The sequence below is a fragment of the Salvelinus namaycush genome, chromosome 8, assembly GCF_016432855.1.
Source record: "Salvelinus namaycush isolate Seneca chromosome 8, SaNama_1.0, whole genome shotgun sequence".
Taxonomy (NCBI): Eukaryota; Metazoa; Chordata; class Actinopteri; order Salmoniformes; family Salmonidae; genus Salvelinus; species Salvelinus namaycush.
In genome coordinates this window covers 1966284-1991624 of record NC_052314.1, presented here as the reverse complement: position 1 = coordinate 1991624, position 25341 = coordinate 1966284, and the positions used below count along the sequence as shown (strand labels likewise).

Below are 25341 nucleotides of genomic sequence, written 5' to 3'. Positions count from 1 at the left end.
ACGGACGGACCCTCATGTTGACTGTTATAGTATGTTTCTCATAATTAAAATGGTTTAGTTTTTGTCCGATTTAGATCCATGGTGTCCAGTTAATGTCTGTCATGTTTGAAGCCTTCCTGATGTCATGTTCTCTGCTGCTAAACTAGACACACATTTTAAAGGTCATTTGGTGTTTACCGTTAATGCAGTCCCCGCAAAAGCAGGAACATTGCCTTTAAATTTCAATAGCGCTTTAGTGCTGAACTTTGGCGATACGGATTGAATCGAGCCCTTTGTGTTTAGTGTTGATTTGAAAAGAGAAATTCAGAGAAGAAATGTTTTTTAAAACTGACCTGTGCATATTTCACTGTTTAGGGATCGCAGGAGGCTGCTGAGAGGAGAACGGCTCATAACAATGGCCGGAGCGGCGCATGGCTGGAAACCATGTGTTTGATATAAACTCAGCAAAAAAAGAAAGTCCCTTTTTCAGGACCCTGTCTTTCAAAGATAATTTGTAAAAATCCAAATAACTTCACAGATCTTCATTGTAAAGGGTTTAAACACTGTTTCCCATGCTTGATCAATGAACATGCACCTGTGGAACGGTCGTTAACGGCCTACCGTCTGTACGCTGTTAGTGTCTTAAGGTCACAGTTATGAAAACTTAGAGGCCTTTCTACTGACTCTGAAAAACACCAAAAGAAAGATGCGCAGGGTCCCTGCACATCTGGGTGAACGTGACTTAGGCATGCTGCAAGGAGGCATGACGACTGCAGATGTGGCCAGGGCAATAAATTGCAATGTCCGTACTGTGAGACACCAAAGACAGCGCTACAGGACAGACAGCTGATCGTCCTCACAGTGGCATACCACGTGTAACAACACCTGCACAGGATCGGCACATCCGAACATCTCACCTGCAGGACAGGTACAGAATGGCAACAACAACTGCCCGAGTTACACCAGGAACGCACAATCCCTCCATCAGTGCTCAGACTGTCCGCAATAGGCTGAGAGAGGCTGGACTGAGGGCTTGTAGGCCTGTTGTAAGGCAGGTCCTCACCAGACATCACCGGCAACATTGCCTATGGGCACAAACTCACTGTCGCTGGACCAGACAGGACTGGCAAAAAGTGCTCTTCACTGACGAGTCGCGGTTTTGTCTCACCAGGGGTGATGGTCGGATTCACGTTTATTGTCAAAGGAATGAGCGTTACACCGAGGCCTGTACTCTGGACCGGGATCGATTTGGAGGTGAAGGTTCCGTCATGGTCTGGGGCGACGTGTCACAGCATCATCGGACTGAGCTTGTTGTCATTGCAGGCAATCTCAACGCTGTGCGTTACAGGGAAGACATCCTCCTCCCTCATGTGGTACCCGTCCTGCAGGCTCATCCTGACATGACTTTCCAGCATAAAAATGCCACCAGCCATACTGCTCGTTCTGTGCATGATTTCCTGCAAGACAGGAATGTTAGTGTTCTGCCATAGCCAGCGAAGAGCCCGGATCTCAATCCCATTGAGCACGTCTGGGACCTGTTGGATCGGAGGGTGAGGGCTGGGGCCATTCCGCCCAGAAATGTCCGGGAACTTGCAGGTGCCTTGGTGGAAGAGTGGGGTAAATCAAATCAAATGTATTTATAAAGCCCTTCTTACATCGGCTGATATCTCAAAGTGCTGTACAGAAACCCAGCCTAAAACCCTAAACAGCAAGCAATGCAGGTGTAGAAGCACGGTGCCTAGGAAAAACTCCCTAGAAAGGCCAGAACATCTCACAGCAAGAACTGGCAAATCTGGTGCAGTCCATGAGGAGGAGATGCCCTGCAGTACTGAATGCAGCTGGCCACACCAGATACTGACTGTTACTTTTGATTTTGACCCCCCCCCCTTTGTTCAGGGACACAATATTCGATTTATGTTAGTTACATGTATGTGGAACTTGTTCAGTTTGTCTCGGTTGTTGAATCTTATGTTCATACAAATATTTACACATGTTAGGTTTGCTGAAAAGAAACGCAGTTGACAGTGAGAGGACGTTTCTTTTTTTGCTGAGTTTATTTGATAGCATTCCACTGATTCTGCTCCAGTCATTACCACAAGCCTGTTCTCCCCAATTAAGGTGCCACCAACCTCCTGTGCAAGGGATATTGTGAGATATTATGGTGCATCTCTTCAAGATGGCCGCCATTATAAAGACTACATGTTCAACAATACCCTGAACCCACTTCCTTCCTCAGGTGCAGCTGGAGGTGCTGACGCTGGTGTGGTGTTTTAGGAATAACCTTGCAACAAAAAACGATTTTATTTCATGTTTTATTCTTACATGTTCTCATTGAGAACATCTCCTTTACTAAGCACTAGTCAACCTCAGGGCCAGAAGAGGCCAGACTGAAGAGGAGCAATTGTCTGAAGGACTTTGACAGGAATGATAGTAGTTTGTTTGAAATGTAAGTGGCCTCCGTTATGCTTGTTTATTTTGCCGACAGTGTGATTTGTGCGTAATTTCCACCTGTGATTGTAGAATCGTCATTAAAGCACATTTTGGTAAAGTGCAACCTTGTCTGCCTGCCTTTCAGAAGTATCATTGGGTGCGTTCAAGCAGATCACTTTTGTCAAGTCGGTGACTATCGTTGGTCACCACCTTTCAAAGTTTATTGCATTATGGGGTGAACAATCGTCTGGCTTGCGCCTACATTTCAACTGCATGAACTTTACATAAATCATGTGATCAAAGGTCATGATGTTTTGACTGCAAATTTCTGCAGTTGCTCTTCGCCAACTTCACCTTCCAGCCATCACCTGCATAGTGGGGGGCTCTATTGTCAACCAATCATTAGGGTGTTTTTGTTTGACCCACGCAAACTTGACCAAAGACATGACTGAAACAGGAACCAACTTTGCCGTGATTCATGTATACAGTGGATATATACAAATGAATATGATATTTGAGGCTCTCTCTCTCTCTCAATTGATTGTACAATGTGTACACAAGGTTTCACTTTGAGTGTGTGACATGGGGGTTGGAGACATGTTTATTTCAACTTTGTAAAGAAAAGCTTTTATAAACAATGGTAACTGGCATGTTGATCTGAGCCTTGCTGTTGGAAAACCCCTTTAGTGTCCGACTTTCGGCTGTTGCGGATGAACCAGACTTCATTTGTCTACAGTCGGTTGCTTTTGCCTTACCACTCAAACGAGACCAATGTCTCACTAGCACTACAACTCCTGTATTTACAAGAAAGCAAACAGAACGAAACAGGAAAGACCTACCTGGGGTGTATTCATTAGTAGGATTCTGTTGCAAAACGTTTTGAAACTTTTACTCCACAAACAAAACGTTATGCAATGATAACTAGTTTCTATTGGACAAATTCAGGTAGGTCCCTCCCCGTTTCATTCTGTTTGCTTTCGTTTGGTGCCTAGGGTAAATGGTTTCCGTTGCAAGATGTTTTGCAACAGACTAAACGTTTTGCAACGGAATCAGACTAATGAATACACCCCTGAATTCGTGCAATATAAATACAGTATATCGTTTTCCATTGAAACAGTGCAAAACGAATTAATAGAAACTCTAATAGACTAATGAATACACTCCTGGTGATGCTACAGTATCAGGGTTGGTGTGCTTGTAAAAATATCTACCTTTTCCAGGATATCAACAAATCACTAGGCTACTAGCTGTTTGGATGATCGATGGCAAAACGATGATTTTTAATATGCCTAAAGCCTAAAGTTTAAATCCCAGCCTTACTACCAAAAAAATGTGGGTTAATTCCACACCTCTTGTAATCTCTTGTGCTTTAGTGTATGGGTGGATCTCCAATCATATTTCCTTGATTCCTCACATCCTATCTCCTTCTTCCTCAAAATGCATTGGGAAAAACTTCTTATTGGGGAGGAACCTTAGACCTTGGGATCAATTACCCCCAAAAGTATTAGCGAAATAGCGAAAATCCTCCAGCCAGCCCTACTAACAAAAGTTGAGGTATGGTTTGGGTGTTGAGGGGTTGAATTCTGTGCTAGGGAAAGTACCTTTTTGGAGAATGGGCATTGGCAAGATTTGAACCTAGGACCTTCTGGTCCCTATCCCAATCAGCCAGAAGGGGGGAAGGCACAAGTCTGTTTTGTCCACATATTTAAATGTATTCAGTCAAAGTTAGTAGATTAGAAATGTAATTAGTTTAGAATGCTGGGTAACAAACAATCAGTCGGGATGCGAACCAGGAAACTTGCAGGTCACAACCCATGTGTAACGCCCCCAGCCACCTCCAACCTACCAGAGCTTTTTTTATTTGACTCTCACCTGTAAACTCCACCCACTAATGTGTCACTCTTAAGCTCTGCCCACTGAACTTTCATCCAACCAATCACATTAGTTCTCTGCTCTTGACGCAGAGCTTCCCTGACAACAATATTGAAGCTGGGATTCAATCCAAGGCACCTTTCAAAAAGTCTAGTGCGCTGCGGTATTGAATCTAGGCCTGTATGAGGAAAACTCCTGTGCAGAATTCCAGGGCTCTTTCTCAGTTTGTTTCCTTGTGTCCTCTCTCCTCGTCTACTTCTCAACGCATTGGAGCGGAAGATCATACACCCCCAAGACATGCGAACCTCCCCTGTTATTAGTAATGGTGAGGTTAGCATGTATCGGGGGGTGATCTTTGACCCGCTGTAACTTTCTCACTCATCATTATTCACGATTCATTCAGGATAATCCGTAATCATGGTAGCATTCACATGAATGTAGAAGTGTTTAGAAAACATTCTTGTTTGTAATAAAAGTGACTCCAATATGACACACTACATTATTTATCATTTGTTTCTATTGGGCACAAAATAATCTGAAACAACCAAAACGAATGGCAAATGCATCCAACAAGTTAGTCACAAGCTTGATGTAGTCATTGCGTACTATGAACATGGGACCAAAAACAAAACTTTTGACTACTTGATTTATATGAATCTTTAGGGGTATCAAATAATGTTGACCCCTACCTTTTTGATAATTTTTTAAATAATTCAATAATCTCTTTATCTGAACAATAGTATTATTATAAAATAATATAATTTCCAAATGTTTTGGACCATACAATATAGCTTAGTGTTTGAATTATTTATTGTATACAGTCGTCATTGCTCATCTTTATCAAGGGTGTCAATTTCAGACCCAACTGTATAATATTATTGTTGACAAGCACATTGCCCTTTTAAAGCACATCTCCATTCCACTCCTCTGCTAATATGCTAACACCAGCAAATCCTAGGGCTGTGTTTTCAGTCCAGGACTAGGCCTAATAAGTGTCTGGGAAACTGGCCCCGAGTGCTCACACTGGTACATCTTTAAATGACTTCATTAATCTAATCGTCCACTAATTGGTCAAGATAGCCTTTTCCCCAATGATTTTTATCACAGCTTAATTAAAACAGGCCAGTAAAACCGCTGAAATCGTGTCTTGTCTGACCGGTTTGATTGACAGACTGTCCCTGTGCCTGTCGGTGTTAAACTCCAGCCACTCATAAGATGTCCTCCCTTTACCCCTAGAAAAAACACACACACACACACACACACAAAATAATAATCCCTTTCAAAGACGAGCAACGTGGCGTCAGATTGCCAGTGACTGATAAATCTTTAATATAAAAATTGTACAAGAATTCTGATACAAATTACAAGAGGTATTTGGACAAAATATGAATAAAATTCCATTTACATCCCAAAACCCATATGCATTTTATGCAAAAACCATAGACCGTTATGATACAGAAAAATACAAGGAAAGCAACAAAACAAAATCAATTAAGAAAGAGGACCTTTTTTCTCCTCCAGTCTGCTAATGGGAAAAACCTGTTTTAGGAGACGTACAGTATTCATGAAGCTGCCAATGTCACCATTATGAAATCAAGAGTGATGCAAGCTTCCCCTGTTGTAGATGCTGCAGTTTGCAGTGTGACTGTAGCAATGCTGCTATGCCAGGCAGTGAAAATAAGAGTTGATTGAGATGCAGGCCTCTGGTTGCAGAGCGGTAACACAGCCGTTTAGCACAAAGAGAACCAGACAGCTACACAAAAACATCACTGTGGAAAAGAAAATGTACACAAAGTCTTTTGAGCTTATTTATATATCAAAAGTAAGATTGGCATGTTGGTAAATAGTTTGGGGTGACTTGCTATAATGTTAAGGATTGTGAAATGTTCTTTTGTTAAATACAATATATGGGTAAAAATCACATTTTATGCATTTCTGCATGTTTTTTATTTGTTCCAGGATCATTTACTGTAGAATTGCTGTTACCAAGTTCCGAGGGTAATGTTGGACCACAGCGTATCATCTGTAAAACCACCAATCTTCCCATGTGTCTTTTGAGCCTCGCCACATGTATTTTTCAAGATGGATGACGTTAACCAGACAGCTCGCAAACATCCCCCTCCACTTAACCCAGTGTAACGTCCTACCCTGCTCTCCACAAACTTAAACAAAGTGGACACGGGTATACCATCCATAACGGATCACTAGACAACCCCACCTGCTCCATTGTCATCTCTCTCCTTCCCTCTCTCCATCGCTCTCTCTCTTTCAGTGATGGTGTGTTGTGGGGAAACTGACATTTGGCAGTCAAGAGTCCCCTAATGAAATATTAAAGGCTCACTCCACTCAAGCTGGCCAGTGAGGGTTTTAAGAGGCCTTCTCCTCCTGGGGACCGAGCCAGGACAGTAATGGTCCCATCGGCCTGACCACTGGGCTCTGTCCTGGACCCTAGTGGGCTAAAGATGGACAGAAAGAGGGAGGGAGATTGAGGGGTCAGGCCCTCTCGAAGGAGAGAGGAGAAAATGTACTGTAATGTCTCCCGTGAAGGAGGAGAGGGAGAAGAGTGGAAAAGTCAGGGGGCTCCATCGCTTTCCAGACAGTCAAGAAGGCCGGCACGGCTTTCTCGCTCTCTCTGCTTCTCTCCATCTCTCCAGCCTTGTTAAGTGACTGCCGCAGGTCTCAGCCAGACCGCTTTCGATCTCAGACCAGTCCCTCGGCTCTCCTTTCTCTCTCCCTATCCTCTAGTCTGGCTATTTTGTTCTGGACAGTCTTTTGCGTATCAGGGCAGTTTTCTTAGCTCATTTGCAAGCTCTCTCTAAAAGCCGTGGCATGCTGGCATGGCCATCGAGTAAGAGACAGAGGGGCTAGAGATGAGGAGTCAGTGTAAGGGAATTTAATCTCTCTCTGGCACACTAACATACACAGGTCACTGATTGAGCTCCCTGGCTGCTTGAGAGATCTACAACATTGAATAGGACAAGAGGAATGTTTAAGAGTTTGGGTTCTGCTGTTTCTTTGTCATCAGATCAGGTTGTGAGGTTTAACCGGGCAGGCTAAGGTCACTGGCCACAGCAGCGTTAGTTAAGACTACTCTTAGCTTGTTACAGTCTCACGTTCCTCAATAGACTGCGTGTTGATTCCAAACCAGACGGATTGGCCTTCCCAAGCTTTCTCCCAGTTCTTTTATATCCACGGCATTCATCGTAAGCCATCGAACACTTTCAGAGAGGGGCTTCCGCACCTCTCTGATTCAGAGGGGTTGGGTTAAATGCGACACATTTCAGTTGAATACGTTCAGTTGGACAACTGACTAGGTTTCCCCTTTCCACCTTCTTTCTCAACTGCTCTCAGTGCAGTCCATTGAGGTCCAACTCAATGCTACATTCCACTGTTCTCCCTAATGAAACGCTAGCGTGCCCTGCAGTGACATGGCTGAAATGCTAACGTTGGACAGACTGCTTTATTACATAGAGTGATGGACCGTGGATGAGCTCGCTCTCTCTCTTTTTCTCTCTCTCTCCCCCTCTCTCTGCCTCGGGGTGTCCTTGTTTCCCGCCCATCACCAGAGGTTAACAAGTCCTCTTGTTGCTGTCATCCCCATTGGCCTGTTAGCAGGAAGTGTGTGTGTGTGTGTGTGTGTGTGTGTGTGTGTGTGTGTGTGTGTGTGTGTGTGTGTGTGTGTGTGTGTGTGTGTGTGTGTGTGTGTGTGTGTGTGTGAGTGAGTGAAACAGAGAAAGGTGTCAGCAGGGTTCCTGGAGTGACACTTTTGTACTTCTCCGGCTGGGCCCGTGGCGGTAAGGTGCAGTACGGTGCGCTGAGCAAATGAGGCAGGCTGCGCCTCAGTGCCACTCCAGGGAGTAGCCGAAGTTTTTCCATCACCTGGGATAAACAGGCAATTACACATTCTTTTTCCACGGCGATGGCCGTCCAGTGAACTTAAGCGTACACTATTAGTCGGTGTCCCTATAGGACCCGAGAAGGAGGGGAGGGGGGTGAGTGGTGGGTTGAGGGGGAAGAGGAGGGGGGCGGGAGTGGTTTCTCTCAGGGAGGGAGAGAGAGCGAGGTGAAAGAGAGAGACCGGGAGACCGGTTTGGATCTCTGTCGGCGTCACAGTCCTGTCAGCAACATTCACGTCTGGCGGTGTAATGAAGTGACAAGTGAGTTATTAGACAGATCAGCGTCAGAAGGCCTCCAGGTAACGGTGGAACAGCACATTTTTAATGATACTCACTGTCATCCCTTCTTCCTCTCAAGTCAGCCCTCCACCTCCGCAACCCCTTTCACTCAGATCAGCTCTCTCTTCAGAGAGGAGAGGGGTGAAGACTGCTGCCAGTGTCGTGGAGGCTGGTTGTATGAGGAGAGAGGAGAAGCTAAGTCTTAAGAGTTTACGCCAATGTGTCCATCAAAGGGTCGATCATGCCCATTGCAAAATAGTCATAAAAATAAAAAAATCCAACACTTTCATGGATATAACGGGAGTTTGAATACTGTATACCACGTAACACTGTTTTTATCCCCTTAAGATAAGCACCAATCAAGAAAGAGGAGCGCTCAATTTTTTCACATCCATAGTAACACGACAAAAACACAATAATAACCATCAACTCAAGGGCACAGACTCAAAATGAAGACCGATCTGTCTTTCTTTTTTTCTTTTCTTGAAAAAAAAAAGGAATTCATATTGGACAAGACATCTGCATCAAGATAACATCACCCGCCAATAAATACCCCTCCCCCTGGCTACTTTGCCTAGTTATCTGAAATATTTGTACCTTAAGATGTGTATGGAAACAAGGAAAATGGCTGCAAATAACTCCGAAAACAGCCAGGCAATGGCGACAGAGTTTCACAGAGTTCACGTTTGAAGCTGACAATCAGCAATGGAAATCAATACCGAAAAAATATAGCAAAAGGCTTAAGACTCAAGTGCATCATATCAATTTATGGGGTGTAAGTTAAAGTACAACTGTATGGCGGAAAAATATAGTTTGTTTTAAAAACCAATGCTTCTTTTGTTTTGGTCACAGTTTAAGGACTATTTCTTTGTTTTATAATCAATGTGACATTCACAATACTTCTGATATGATGGCCATTTTTTGCATGGAAACGTGTATAAAATAATAGAAGGACACTCAACCAACGCTTGTTTTAGGTCACAAATACCACATGCAGTAGAAAGATTAGCCTACTTCAACCTCTGTAGCTAAGTACTGTGATATTAGTCACACACTGGGTTTACACTCCTTGAAATGAAAATAACACAAACAAAATTCCTCAATACTTAAATCTTCTGCCTTCAAAAACAGCAGCTGTATTGTAGTCAGTCACGTTACTGTATCTGGTAGAGTAGAAATACTTAGACTTTTTCTGAATAGGATTATTTGAGTAAATGGGCCGGATGTTGGGTTTCATTCAGGACAAATATGGGTCTTTTGTTGTGAAATAGCGTTTTTGAAACTGAACACGTGCAAAAAAAATAAAACTGCCACAAGTGTGCTCGTCATTTCCCCTTGGCACTATGGCCGTCTATCAGACCCCGAACATCGCGGAAACCAACCATTGCAAAGTCCTCCTTGTAATAATATTACACATCCCGCTTGTATAGTTGCAAAGTGCGAAAAACTGAATTGGTATAGTAAAAGCTATAAATGATAACAAAAACAAAAGAACAGAGAATGATATTGGTGTAGGAGCCAAAAAAAAGCATGCCGGCAACCTCCGCATATCTAACAAGTAGATACAACCAGTCACATGATCATTAGTTCTTCTCCTTCTCAGTTTAAAAATGTTTTTTTTTTAAACTAACATAAATGAGTCAAGCTAGTAAAGATGCTACCTCTTTCTTGCCTACCTTAGCGCTGGAAGTATTGTACTGTAACATAAAAACAAAAAAGAGAAACAAAAAAATAGCTAACAACCATCAAATACAATTGTTTTACACCAATAGCCTCTTGGGACATATTATTTACAAATGAAGCAGTCATGCTCTTGTGTGGGGTTTCCTTTAAAAGCTATCATTACACAAATACAACAAGAAGATTTATATTTTTTTCATTGTTATTATCATTTCTGCAGGCAACAGTCACAAATAAGAGTTTGAATAGATTCTTTGGAGATGGACAAAAACAAAGACATATGGGAAATAGGAAATGGGGTTTATGGGAAACCGGCAGGGCCAGTTTTTGGAATAAAGACACTTCAAGTGTCTCATCCTCGTTCTTCCAAAGAAGGAAAGGTCAAAAGTCACAACGCTTACTGTATATAGTCACTGGATCTCATCGAAGGGAAAGAGAACTGTGGTGCATGACGTCTAAGGGTGGTAAGGTGTAGATCCTGGGGGTAAGAGCTCATGGTTTGGGGTGAGGAGGGAGTCGAGGAAGGGGGTAGAGTTGGCCAGACGGGGGCCAGGGGGTTGGGCTAGTCTACCATGGTGGTGAAGGGCACGTTGTTTTTGTGGAGGTTGGGGTTCTGAGAGTGGCGGTTGCGGCTGCGCACCGAGGAGAACATCATGTTGCAGCCGGCCACTTTGCACTTGTGCATCTCGCGCAGGTGCACAGTCTTGTAGTGCACGCGCAGGGTCCCTTTGTTGCTGTACACTTTGTGGCAGATGCTGCACAGGATCCCACCACTGCCACCGGTGGAAGACAGGATGGTCGGCGAGGGGGAGGGGTCGGTGCCGGTCAGACCTTCTTCCGATCTTCCTCCGACTCCTCCCTCGCCGACCTGGTCCCGCCGCCCCCCGGCCCCTGCCTGCCCCGGGGTATGCTGGGAGCAGTCCTCCCCGTCGCTGACCCCTCCCTCTTCCCCCTCCTCCTCCAAGTCGTCCAATAGGATGCCCTCATCGCTGCCCTCGTCCGACTGGCGTGATGAATGGACTGACCCGCTGGACTGAACGCTGGACGCGGTGCTCAGGTCCAGCACCATGTAGTCGTCTGGGGGGCCACCGCGGTGGTAGAAGCCGTTGGTGTGGGGGTGGTGGAGGGGGTGGTGGTGGTGGTGATGGTTTAGGGGGTGGTGGTGGGGATAATCGGTGCCTGCCGGGGAGCTGGCGTCACGGTTCAGCCCTCCTCCCCCCAGGCTGGCGCCGCCAATGCCCGCCCCTGCCATGGCGTCCAGGCCCAAGTGGTGCCCGGCGTAGATCTTAGCCAGGAACTCGGCGCGCAGGTCCTTGGGCAGCGGCGTGAGTTGGGGGTCCAGGACAATGTCGTCCAGCTCTTTGGTAAGCAGTTTGCGATGCAGGTTGATGTTGGAGCTGTGCCTGGTGGAAAGACATAATGAAGGGGGAGGTAGAGAGAGATCGTTTTCATCAGAAAATGGCTAAACAAGTTGTCAAATGAAGCAAAATGGTGTTTCAGCGCTTTAAACAATGACTGGAGTGGTAACATTGTCAGATCTTTTTGCATTCCAAAACACGTGTTCTGTCTCGCCCAACACATGCACCTATGCTTGGAGTTCTAAGTATTTGAATGATATTGTATCAGTCACTACATTTTTAATAACCCTCCTCTCTTCCTGTCTTCTTCACTCACCCCCGACCTCACGCCAGACAAAATAACTACTAAACGATTCACCTTGTTCTAGAACCTCTCCTCACTCTTTACCTTACTTACTTAACCTATCAAGAGGAAGCTACGTTGAAATGGCTTCCAATGCCCTCCCTTTTAGGTGAGAGAAACTCTACCCAGTCCTTCTCTTAGCGTTCCCCTAACTGGTCTAACGCGGTGTGGCGAGAGCATCCCGCCACGGTGTTTACCACAGTCAGCACGTCTAGCACAGCCCCGCTGCAAATCCAATAGACTCTGACTCAATTAAATACTCCACCATATTGAATGGGAGTTTATCAATTGATTGGAGCTGTGGTAATGCCATAATCGAGAGAAACTGGATAGCGTATTAGATCTCCGACAGCATTATCACACTGGCTCCCTATTGGAAGTGGCTTAGTCAGGCCCCCCTTTTTTAAACATATGATCCCCATGTATCCCCTTCGCTTTAAGAAATAAAAATGGCCGCTTTTTCACACAGAGAGCAGTAGTATCTCATAACGCATAGCCACCGCCATCGAATTCCCAACAAGGAAGTGTAAGCCTGGATCTGGTGTCGTGCTAAAGCTTGCTAGAGCTAAAGGGTATTGTTTGTGCGGTGTAGCAGTCTGCGTTGCAAAGCCATGCCAAAAGATGTGAGATAAAATGTGTTTTGACAGCTCAAATTCAATGCTTCTTCCCTCCAATTCCACAGTTGCCATTTCAGACTCGGAGGGATGCAGGCTCCACCACAGCAAATGTCACAATAAAATGGACAAGGAAAAGTAAACATAAGTGAGTAATAACTGATATGGAAGTGGCACAGTATACACATCCCACTGTCCACAATACAACATGTTAGGGGACTTTTCAAATGAAATCAAGACTTTTAAAGTGAAATTAAACAAAAGTAAGCAATGACTAAGGGATATCAAGCAGTGCTTTTAAATGTGATGGGGTTTCATGCAAGGCAAGGGGCACGGTGGAGGGTGTGACAAACTAAAAACAGACGTCCTTAGCAGGACAGGACGAGGGCAAATGGATTCACAATGTATAGTAGAGCTTACCAGCAGTGCCATGGTTGATGCAGTCAAAAAGGGTCCCTTGCCTTTAATTATTTAGTTCCCTATCGGACATTCTCCTGCAAGAGGGTAAAAATAGTATACATTCATTGGAATGGAGGGACCCTTTCTTTCTGTGTTACAAGAGGAAGCAAACAGGAGCACCGTCCACTTGAGCATTGTCAGCATCGAGGAGCAGGGAGAATCGATTGGCCGTGGTTGTCACTGCCGCGTGTGTGCCTGTGCGCGCAAGCTTGTGTGTGAGAGAATATACAGTACATCCATGTTCTGAGACTTATGAACATTCTTAGCTCTCTTCTTTTAACCTATGATAACAGTCTGATACACAGATGGTGTTATCTTGTGGTCCAAATAGTCATGACTAATTGTCTCTCCTAATGTATCCCTGTGTAGATGGAGAAATGACTGTTTCCACGACCAATAAACAAACAATTGGGTCTAGACAGACTGTCAGAAAATATTTTGCTACACCGATTACATTCAATTTGATTGGTTTGTTGATTGTTTTTAGTGGGGATGCCAACAGGCTATGGATTGGGCCGTATGCTGTTGATGATGCTCAGGTAGGCGGGTCCTTTGCAACATGTCTCCACCCCTAAAACCACACACCCCACACTGCTCATAAGCTCTAGTCTGCCATGGCTCCCTGACTGATGAGGTTAAAACACATGCTAAAGTGCCATGCAGTAAGTACCCTGAATTACTGCAGTATTACTAAGTACTACTGCATCAGCCATATGTCATTACTGTGATATCAGCATTTATACTAGATCACAACTGAATAACTAACACACAACCCATCTACATTCTGCATTTATATGTCCCTTCTGGTCCTTATACTGTCATTCACAAAGACCACATACTGACCCGGAGAAAAAAAGATGTTGAGTAATCAAACAATTAGTGATTACTGTTTAAAATAAATAAATAGATTGTTCATCTGCATCTTTGGAACAATTCAAGCATGTGGAATATGGTGTGAATAATGGCTGCTTGAATAGACTTTGCGGAGGAATTCACCTGCACCGGTGATAGATGCATCTCTAAACATATTCACTGGAAGTGTGTCAGTCTGCAGTTATATTCTTGGGGTTAGATTTTCCTCATTTAGAGGCCATACACAGATTCCTTCATTTATCAGATTTAGCCTCTCTGCCCCCATCTCCCTGTCTCCATCACTCTGCCACCACTATTTCACTCCCCTTCTTCCCCATTCCTCTACGCCCCAAACCAAACTCCTCTGTTCCCTCACTCCCTTCTCCACCTCTCCCTCCCTGATGACCAGTAATGTGGCAGGAAAACCAAATTGACAGTCTCATCTTCGTCCAAAGACGGGGGAGGCCTCTTGAGAGGCCATTTTGTTTGTGCAGAGTAGGAGGAGACGGAGAGAGAGGGGCTAGCTAGCTAACGCGCCTGTCCCAGCCAACGTTAATCATCTTTAGGCTCCCGTCTCTCCTCCAATGGCCCTGTCCTTCCCTCTGTACCGGGTGTGTGTGTGTGAGTGTGTCTGCACTGTCTAAATGAGTCGTAATGAGCAAAGTGAAGTCATATTAAACTGATGCTGATGGTTCTTTGCTTCTGCTGTCATGTGGGGTTGCTATGTGATGAGGTTTGGAGTGGAGAGGTGGGAGGATGATCGAGGGGTTGGGTAACACATTCATCATTGTCTGTCTTTATTCTCTACTAGCTATACTAGCTGGAGAAACTTGATAAAAAAGTTCATAAAAGGAATATTCCTCTCAGGGGTTGGTTACACAGACTCCACAGACACACCATAGAGGTTTAGATAGAAGGCTAAGTTACAGATCACATCAACAAAGCCCTGTCATTATATTAGCCTACAATTACTTACAGAATGTGAAATATTTACGACGCTTATTGTTCCAAAGGAAAGCCTTCTGAAAGTGATTCTCTGATTATCTTTATCCACAAAACCCAAATGTATCAAAGATAAGTTAACATAAAAGTCCCCTTTCATAGTATAATGTCATTAACATACTGTTCATCAGTAGATATTTTGTATTTTGAACTCGGGATCTGTGGCTAAATTAAATAACACAGTCTCTCTATAAATGATCAGGCCTTTGTTAAAGCATGGCAAATCAAGAGACTGCAGCTTCACTGAAGTTCTACCAGAGACTGGGCCCACATGGCTTGAAGGGAGCAGGGGAGAGAGAGGGGGAGGAGAGAGAGAGAGGGGGGGAGGAGGAGGAGGAGGAGGAGAGAGAGAGAGGTGGAGGAGGAGGGGAGAGAGAGAGGTGGAGGAGGGGAGAGAGAGAGGTGGACGAGGACGAGAGAGAGAGTGGCTCTGAAACGTAATTAACCTTCACTCTCTGCATCCCTCCATCCGTGTGGGGACGAGGGGCCGCTGCACACTAGTGCATCATGGGAAATAAGTGCGGGAAAGCACCTGGTGACAGAGTCCTCCGATGGAGGGATGAAAATGAATAAAACAAGGAAGAGTCTTAATATAAACATGTAGAAAAAGAGAGAGGGAGGCCTTGTCGTTGATTTAGGAAAATATGATTAACGAGGATAATAAGGCCGATGATTACTGGTCGGCACGCCTTTCAGACGTTAATCATACTACCGCTGCTGCCACCGCTGTGTGTGTGTGCGCCGCCCTCCACAATAAATATGCAATCATTTACCTCTGAGCTGAGCGCCTGGTGGCCAGGGGGCTGAAGGGAAACACTGTTACTGTACTGATGTGCAACTAGCAGCTAGATGTTAGAGGACAGTGTGTGTGTGTGTGTGTGTGTGTGTGTGTGTGTGTGTGTGTGTGTGTGTGTGTGTGTGTGTGTGTGTGTGTGTGTGTGTGTGTGTGTGTGTGTGTGTGTGTAAAACAGCAGTGTGCTATGTTGTTTTTCCTGTTAGTTAACCACGCCATTGATCTGTATCTTTACATCTACGTCACCATGTAGATACAAAATGCCCCCCCCTCTCTATTCAAACGCTTGTGACACTATTGTCATTTCCCATTGTCTTCTTGTTGTTTCCCTCAAATATTAATATGATACCGTAGATCTAATGTTCTTATACCCTCCCCTCTAATTGACTCTGACATCGGGGCGTTTGTTTGATGCGCCTACCTACGTTCCTCTGGGGTGTCACTCCACTGTAGAGAAATAATTGACTAATGGGATATGCTGAGGTACCTGGACAACCTCCTGTTGTTGGTATAGACGTCAACATCTCGCTGTGAGGAGAGAGAGGAGAGGTGGTGGGGGAGAGGAGGAAGCTGGTTATTAGCACTGCATATTACAGACCTGGATCTTGCATACATTATCTGGTTGGAAACAAATGTCTGGGTGTCCCAGCAGATTTAGGCTCAGATACTGTTTCTGTTGTTAGAGAAATTTTACATTCTAAAGCTCAAATAGGGATGAAGAGAAGGCATACGGTTTGGTTTACTGAGATTAAATATCATTCTGTGATATAATGACTAGATTATTATAGATTACAGGTTATATTGCATTAAATGTATTTAATTAATCATACAGTTACTTATCAGATTATTTGAAATATTATTTGAATTTGTGCTAAAATATAATAATGATTGGTTTCATAGTATCAGAAATAATATGTTATTAGCTGTGGAATTTGTAACATTTTGTAGTGAATCTTATGAATAATGTAATTTGAAACTACTCAAACTTTATGTAGCAGCAAACCAATGTCTGAGGCGTTGTGGTTTCCCAATCCTTCCTCCACAATAATATTATCAGAGCGGAAAGTCCTTATGAAAACGACCAAATTATTTTCCCATGTTACAACTACAATTACACTGCAGCATGCATTATGTAGTTAAGGGATTACCCAGGGACACATCTGATTGGTGTTCGGCCAGAGCCCTGACTATAGCTTCAATAACCCACAATTCCTTTGGCCCCGCGATACCCCTCTGTTGTTTCTCTCCTTATTCCATAGGAGCGGCAGGCTCAGTAATACATCCCATATGCTACCAGGAATTTATGCGCCACACAAAAGATCCGTCCCGAATGGCACCCTATTTCCCATATAGTGCACTACTTTTGACCAGGGTTCTGATCACAAGTAGTGCACTATATAGGGAATAGGTTGCCATTTGGGACACACTCAAAGTATGGAAACAATAGTGTACTTAGGTGTAACTCACCCACATCTTGGTCTAAAACCGTCTTCCTTCTAAGATCCATATGTTCACAGCAGTGATTGTCCTCTCTTCCTGCTACACACCTATCTATTCATCAGGGCCTTATGTTAAAGCGCTTCTGGAATTTATACGCTTGTGTTTCTGGTAATCGAGTCAAACTGTCACACGCACATCACTAGGGCAAGATTCCACAGTCACTGTGACACCGTGTCTGTGAGCGTGGGTTGAGGTTCATGCGTCACTATAAGCCTGTGGAAGACATTTCGGTTCATCTTTGAGCCAAGATGGAAGACGAAACACAGTCTAATTTGACCTCGCTCCCTCACAGTTGCACCTCTCTATACTACAGCACCCACTGTCTCTTGGAAACCAAATCCTTTACTGTGAGTGAGTCAGAGGATCCTAACTAGTGCTGTTCTTCACTGATTCGTTTTTCCCACCACTGTCATCCCCTCCTCGTTTAGTGCCGGAGTTAAGTGTTTTTTTAAAGGCCATTACGGGGTCGCCGCGGCAGATGCAAATACAAGTGGGGAGCGCTAATGTCGGAGAGCGCCCAATAAAAAAGATGGACGGCTAAATTATATAGTTGGGAGACAAGCTGGGGCAGTGGTCGGGAAGGATGACGGGAGGGGGAGGGCTCTGATTCATAGTTCTACCTTGACTTCCACTAAATAAGGAAGTAGGCCGCTGAATTAGGCCTCCTCATTGGTCAGTTTGGCCATGTGTGTCCAGCTCCTGAGCAGGTATTGGTCGGCTTACTCGCCACTCATTTAGAAATGTCTGAAGTGAGTCGCTGGGATGCCTCGATACCATTGGCGTTTCTGTCATGGTAATTTAGTATCTAAACATTTGTTGAGATGTCTGTTCGCTGTGGGGAGGCTGTTATTTGGATCGTAATCAAACCATAAGGTCAGGACTATTTGTTTAATATCATATTTTATTTTTGTGCAATAAAGAGACTAATTAAAAATACTGTGTACATTACAATGAATCAGTGACTCTCTGTAAGACTATATGCATCTGTAGGAACGCATCAGCTTTTGAGTATGTGTGAGTTTATACGTGCACAAGCATGTGTCTGTGTGTTTGTGTGTGGTTATGCGAGACAGCAGGCCTCTCGTGCCCCGGGCGCTCCCTGTCCCTAAAGCCTCGTCAAAGAGGGTAACGAACTAACGTATCATCCGCGGCTGCGTCAAACACACGCATCGGCACGGCAACGCATCCTTTAATAACACTTCCTGTCATCTTCCTGCTGTCGGCACCAGCTGCGTCAGGTGAGCGGCATGATTTCACCTTCTCTTCTCCGCTAACGCTATTTTACCTGTCTCTTCTCCTCCATCCCCCCCTCTCTTTTCCGCTAACACTATAACCCATCTCCTCTCTTTTTTTCCTCTCATCCACCTACTCCATCCCCTCCCTCTATCCCTGCCTCCATCCCTCCCTCCCTGAACAAGTCCCAGAGTCACCTGCTCTATTTACTTGGTGCTAATGAACAAACAGGAACAGAATGAACAGATGCCACTGAAACAAGGAACTTAATAAAGGCCCCGGGTGGAGAGGGGAGGCGGGTGGAGGGTTGCTGTTGAGACAAAACTCTGAGAAAAACCAGAGAAAAAACTCCTCAGAGAAGCAAATTAGATTAGGAGGGGGAGAAAACACACTCGCTCTTTATCTAAATAAAAAGTGTCACTTGTCACCCCGGTGTGCTCTAACACGACAAAACATGTTTTTATCTCTCTTTCTCCAGAGGAGCTGGTTGAGTGAGGCTTCCCCTCTTCTAGAGCTCTAGAATGTGGCATATGTCATTATACTGGGAGCAGAGGCATGCTCTGACTGTGTGTGTGTGTGTGCGCACGTGTGTGTGTGTGTGTGGGGCTCTGCTAAAGCGATAAAGAGATGCATTTGTTACACTTGAAGTCATGTCTATTTTCGAGGGGCGTTGGGGAGGAGATGAATTTACATTTCCTTTCAAGGGCCCTTTTTCCACCGACACCCCACTGTGAAGACAGACTGGACCGTTCAGTCGAATGGACATGCTTGTTTACACGGTGGTCAGGGGAATAGACCTGGCAATGTCACACACAAGGCCTTTACTTCTGTTTTTTTTATGATGCTAATAACAATGCTAATGAGTCACTATCGATGCTATCATGGGGTCGTTGTTGAGAGTTTTAATTCCCTAAATTACCCTAAAATCCGGACACATTTGGTAGGCTATTTTCAAACCACTCTTAGGCCAGTCAAAGTCTAACGTCAATCACCCCCTCATACAAAAAAACAAAACAATTGTTAGCAATTCCTTGGAGAGCTAAATGCTAGTTGCTAGCCCAGGGCACTCTGATGTTGTGTAGCCTCAGCATGTGTTGTGTTCTGGCGTCAACCTGCTGCTAGCTTTAGTGGGTGGGTGTATTCTGGGAGGGTGTGTGTGGATAGGGTGGATGTGCGAACAAGCCCAGGTAGGTAAAGCGTGGCTAGCCTCACCTCCTGGAGCAGGGCGCTAATACATGCAGTGGCTTGACAGACCGCTGTCTACGTTAATGTATGCTACCTCACCTGTCAGTGACGAGGTGAGTGAGGGGAGGTAAACAGGGGTATATCTCAGAGTGGAAGATTGTGTGTGTGTTCTGGCGATGACACCCTACTTCTCTGAACTTTGACATGACAGTCAACAGATGCCACTGTATACCTGTTAAATTACAAAGTGTATCTCTGCTAATGGTGCGTTTCACTTAACATATGGTAGGTGACGCCTTAATCATTTCACTCCATCTAAGTAAGAAAAAAGGAGACTTCACTGCAGTTGAGTAGCTCATCAAGAAAACTCATCTACGGTCCTAAACTTCCCCGTTACTAATTCCACAATTACTGATATGATGAAATATCAAATAAAATGATACATGCACCATACATCCACAACATTGTCAATGTTTCTAAATACATCATGTAATGTCAAAATGAAAGGACAAAACATATGTAATGAACCTACCTGTAACGAATGCCTGAATTGTTAGTATTTTATATATATATATATATATACACACACACAGTACCAGTCAAGTTTGGACACACCTACTAATTCAAGGGTTTTATTTTTACTATTTTCTACATTGTAGAATAATAGTGAAGACATCAAAACTATGATATAACACATGGATTCATGTAGTAACCAACAAAGTGTTAAACAAATCAAAATATATTTTATATTTATATATATATATATATATATATATATATATATATATATATATATATATATATACACACTACCGTTCAAAAGTTTGGGGTCCTTGTTTTTGAAAGAAAAGCAAAAAAATTTGTCCACTAAAATAACATCAAATTGATCAGAAATACAGTGTAGACATTATTAATGTTGTAAATGACTATTGTAGCTGGAAATGGCCGATTTTATTTTTATGCAATATCTACATAGGCGTACAGAGGCACATTATCAGTAACCATCACTTCTGTGTTCCAATGGCACGTTGTGTTAGCTAATCCAAGTTTATAATTTTAAAAGGCTAATTGATCATTAGAAAACACTTTTGCAGTTATGTTAGCACAGCTGAAAACTGTTGTTCTGATTTAAAGAAGCAATACAACTGGCCTTCTTTAGACTAGTTGAGTATCTGAAACATCAGCATTTGTGGGTTCGATTACAGGCTCAAAATGGCCAGAAACAAAGACATTACTATTTCATGAAGCTGCCAGTTGAGGACTTGGGAGGCATCTGTTTCTCAAACTAGAAACTCCTAAATACTTGTCCTCTTGCTCAGTTGTGCACCGGGGCCTCCCACTCCTCTTTCTATTCTGGTTAGAGCCAGTTTGCGCTGTTGTGTGAAGGGAGTTGTACAAGATCTTCAGTTTCTTGGCAATTCCTCGCATAGAATAGCCTTAATTTCTCAGAACAAGATTAGACTGACGAGTTTCAGAAGAAAGGTCTTTGTTTCTGGTCATTTTGAGCCTGTAATTGAACCCACAAATGATGATGTTCCAGATACTCAACTAGTGGCCCCAAACTAACAAACTAACAGTAGTGTGTATAGATATATATATATATATATATATATATATATATATATATATATATATATATATATATATAGTTGTATTGTTTGTATATAGTTGTATTGTTTGTATCTCAAATTCTTTAGTTACTTGTCGTGTTTTTTGTGGACCCCAGGAGAATAGCTGCTGCCTCCGCAAAAGCTAATGGGTTTCCAAGTACACAAATGAATTAATAACACCAGTTGTATCATAATATTAATTCATACTCTACTGATATTTAAATAATTAGTCAGAAAAATTGAGGCAGTCAAATTAAGAACCAATTGTAAGCCAAGAAAAAAGACACTGTTAGTGTGTATATGTGTGTGTGTTGTACGACACTCACCTGTCTCTGCTCCGTCGGGAGGGGAAGGCGGCGTTGCAGCCGGACACGGTGCACACGTGCATCTCTTTGAGGTGCACGTTCTTGTAGTGCAGTTTGACGCTGTAGGAGCTCTTGAAGCTCTTCTTGCACACGTAGCAGATCTTGGGGTCGTTGGAGTTGGGGCTGGTGCACAGTTCTCCCTCGGGGGAGTGCGAGGAGGGGAACTTGGGCGGGCTGGCGCCGTAGCTCATGGAGGAGATGAAGCTCTCGTGCAGGGCGGCCATGCTGGCGGCGGCGGCTGCGGCGGCCGCCATGCCCCCATTGTAGAGGCCGTACTGGCTCATGCAGAACATGTCGTAGGTGGGGTCGTTGAGCTCCTCCTTAATCTTGATGGTGGGCTGGTGGGGCGAGGGTGAGGAGCGGCTCTTGGGGTCTTCCATCTCCTTCCTCAGCTGCACCTCCTCATCTCTGGCCTCCTGGTCCTCCTGGTCCTTTTCCAGGTTGTTGCCTCCTCCCACTCTGGAGCTCCTGGAGGAGTTGAGCCTCAGCCTCTGGTGCTGCTCCTCCACCTCCATCATCTCCTCGCGGTAGAACATCTTGGAGTCCGAAGTCTCCGAATCGTTCTCAAAGTCTCTCTCGTGGTCCTGGTCCTCGGAGGTGAAGCTGTCCATGCAGCGGAGCTCACCGCCTGGGCCTCCTCTCTCGCCCCTGCCACCCTCTCCACCGGGTCCCTCTCCCCGGCAGTCGTCCTGGTCGTGTCTCATCAGGTGTCCCCTCATCAGGCCTGGGCTCATCTCATCCTGGGAGGGGGACTGGTGCCCGCTGCCGCCACTGTGGTGGCCGTTGTTGTTCCCTCCGCTGCTGTTGTTGTTGTTGTTGTTGCGGTTTCCGTTGATGTTGTTGTGGTGGAGGTGGGAGGAGGGGTGGTGGTGGTGATGGTGGTGGTGGTGACAGCTGTCGTCATCATCGTCATCTTTGTCCTCATCGTACTCGTCTGCCACGTCAATCACCTCCTTCTCGATTTTCACCGGCATGCTGGACTTACGGGGCTTCTTCTTGGGGGTGGGGTCCGTGTTGGTGGCAGCAGCTGGATCCTGCTGGGGGATACTGGGGGTGGGCAGCCTGTGGTGGGACATTAGCCCACCTTCAGAGGACATATTGTGGGCGTTGTGGGAGGCTGCGGCCGCGGCGGCAGCCAGGAGCTGATGTTGCTGGTCCATCAGAGAGGTGCTGTTGGTGGTGGAGGGCAGGATGGGGCTGGTGGGCAGTGACACTGGAGGACTGACCAGGTGCTGTGGGGACAGCAGCGTACGGTAGAAAGGGGGCACCGGCTGGATGGGATGCACCGACTTCAGGGAGGGGAAGACCAGTGGGCTCTGCAGGGGTGACTGGAGCATGGGGTCCAGGGGCGGGGTGGCGAAGCCCAGAGGCGGCCGTCCGGGGCTGGTGAGGGTGAAGCCGCTCTTGGCGCTGGAGATGACGGGCGTGCCGGGGCCCGACCCACGGATGAGGTCCTTGTCGCGGTTGTTCCTCAGCATGGGCATGTGCAGGCGTGGGTTGGGGTTGGCGCTGTGGCGGTTGCGGCTGCGCAGCGAGCTGAATACCATGTTGCAGCCCTCGATGGTGCAGCGGTGCTTGATCTTGAGGTGCACGGCGTTGTAGTGGATCTTCAGCGTACCTTTGTCGTAGAAGGTCTTGCCGCACGAGTTGCAGCACACGCGGCCCTTGCGTGAGGTGGCTCCCATGCGGCGCATGCGGTGCATCTTAGAGGAGAAGGATGAGTGGGTGATGCTCTTGGACTGCTCGCTCTTCACAAAGTGGTGGTGGGCCTGGTGGTCATTGAGGGAGTTGGACCTAGGCCGTGGGGTCCCGGGTTGCCCCTGGCCTTGCTGCTGCTGGCCTTGCTGCTGTTGTTCCGTCTGCTGCTGGGACGGCTGGCTGGAAGGAGTGGGCGAGATGGGTGATGCCCGGTTGTTGGGCTCCTGTTTGGGCTCGATGGCGTTGTTCATGCCCCCCAGGGCTCCGATGCGGCTGGGGCTCTGACCGCTGCTGCGGAAAGGGCTGAGGGATACTTCGGACTCGCTGCTCTCCACCGGCTCGCCCTGGTTGGGTAGGCTGGCCTCGCGGTCCCGGTCGTGGAGGACCCGGAGGCCCGACTGCTCCAGCGCCAGGCCATTGGGGGGCAGGCCCAGCATGGGGGCCGACACAGGGTTGATGTACTGGAACGGCAGCAGGAAGGCCAGACTGTTAGGGATGTTCTCAAAGTGATGGATGCTGGACGGGCTGCTGGTCTCCATGTGGTTGAGGAGGCCTGGGCTTCGGCCGCGTCCCGTGCTGTTGCTCTCGATGAACGTCCGGATGCCTGAGTCGGTCTTGGAGGAGGGCACGGTGACCGCCTGACCCTCCTTCTCCTGGATGGCCATCAGCTCCACGATGGACTTGGTCTCTCCGAAACGAAGGAACTGCTGCAGGGTGATGATCTCCTCTTCCCGAGACATAATGGACCAGCGGTCCAGCACCTTGCCCGCAACATCCTAGAGGCCCAATGGAAAGACAAGAGAGAATAGACAAAACACACAAAAGTTATTGATTGTGCATAATCACTGTGGTCGGTCTGAGGTGAGAGGGAGCGGGGAGGAAGGGAGTAGGGAAGTGGTGTTGTTATCGGCTCATGAAATTCAGAGGCCCCTGAAGCGACAAGTAAAGATTGATAATAGAGCTCTGATAATAACCCTCCTCCTCTTCCCTGTCCCTCTTTCCCTTCCTCCTTTCTCTCCTTCCTTCTTTACCTTTCATCAGCTATGCATACACAGTCATTAGGCACACAGCGAGAGGAACAGGCAGAGTTTAATAAAGTCTAAAAGCAAACAAATGGAGACCGGTGGGGCTGGTGGGCTATTAGTGGGTACCTGTGAATTCTAACCAATTCTGGGGACGTTGATCTATTCGCTGTGAGACTGTTTAACAAAAACAGCCCGTGAAAGATGTGAACTCTCGCTGAGAGTCCCTCAGAACAGTGCACGGCACGCAGCTCCGCTATGTTTACTGCCGCGATGACAGCCGGGGAGAGAAAAGGCTGCTAAAAGAAATAATGGATTAATTAGCGCGAGCCACTAATCGTACCTTGCTACTTGGCAGCCATTTTTCGTAGTTTGTTCATTACATTCCCTCAGAGATAAGAGTCAAGTAAAATGGAGTTAGGAATATCAGTCTATGGGGGGTTAAATCAACTTGGACATTAAAATAATAACACCCATGTTCATTTAAGTGCGTCTTTTAAGTCCGATCTGGCATCACGTTCATTAAGAACAGACCTGGGGTCAGTCTTTACGGTGCTTTATGTTAATGAGGTTTACGGGATGCATATCTCCCATCAGATTCAATACTAATGAAGCAGCCATACTTTACCAGTGTGACCGTGTCAAGAGGAAAACGCATGTGCTTGCATTTACACTGCCTATGGAGAGAAGGCGGGAGGGAGCGGGAAATGTAATCAAGTAAATGTTGACAGGACATATTTTACATCGGCCTTGGTGTTTCCAAACCCTGTGCTTGTGGAGCCCTGTGGAAGCGTGGGAAACAAAGTTTCCATCCTGGGAGAACAGAATGACTCCGATGGGAGAGCTCTAAGCATTATTCCAAGAGGAGCACTTTCCTTGACGGCCGTCTCTTTTGGAGATGGTGCTATTAACCACAGAAAAATAAAACGCCTCGAGTTTTGAACAAACATGCGCGTCAATTGCCAAACGTCGAGACATGGCAATGGATTCTGGGAAAGGAATCTTGGCAAGACCTGAACCTGAACTGAAGGGGTTTGCGGTCGGGCTCAGAGCTTTGATACACAGAATACTGACCCAGTTCTGTTGTCTCTCACTCTGAACCCACTGGTGCTCTGACTGTGTACTGGGAGGGTGGAACCCAGCAAATCACTAACAGAGATTGACACATCCT

General features: G+C 45.8%; 1 protein-coding gene across 1 annotated transcript in view; it reads right to left on the bottom strand.

The window, feature by feature from the left end:
- Positions 1 to 8803: 8803 nt before the first annotated feature.
- LOC120052276 (zinc finger protein basonuclin-2-like) overlaps positions 8804 to 25341 on the bottom strand; it is a 159689-nt gene continuing 143151 nt past the window's right edge. Inside the window, 7 exon segments of the mRNA XM_038999096.1 lie at positions 8804 to 10978; positions 11036 to 11539; positions 21412 to 21815; positions 21909 to 22487; positions 22535 to 22594; positions 22596 to 23181; positions 23296 to 23924. Of these exon segments, the coding sequence (XP_038855024.1) occupies positions 10699 to 10978; positions 11036 to 11539; positions 21412 to 21815; positions 21909 to 22487; positions 22535 to 22594; positions 22596 to 23181; positions 23296 to 23924 (3042 nt within the window). The 3' untranslated portion in view covers positions 8804 to 10698.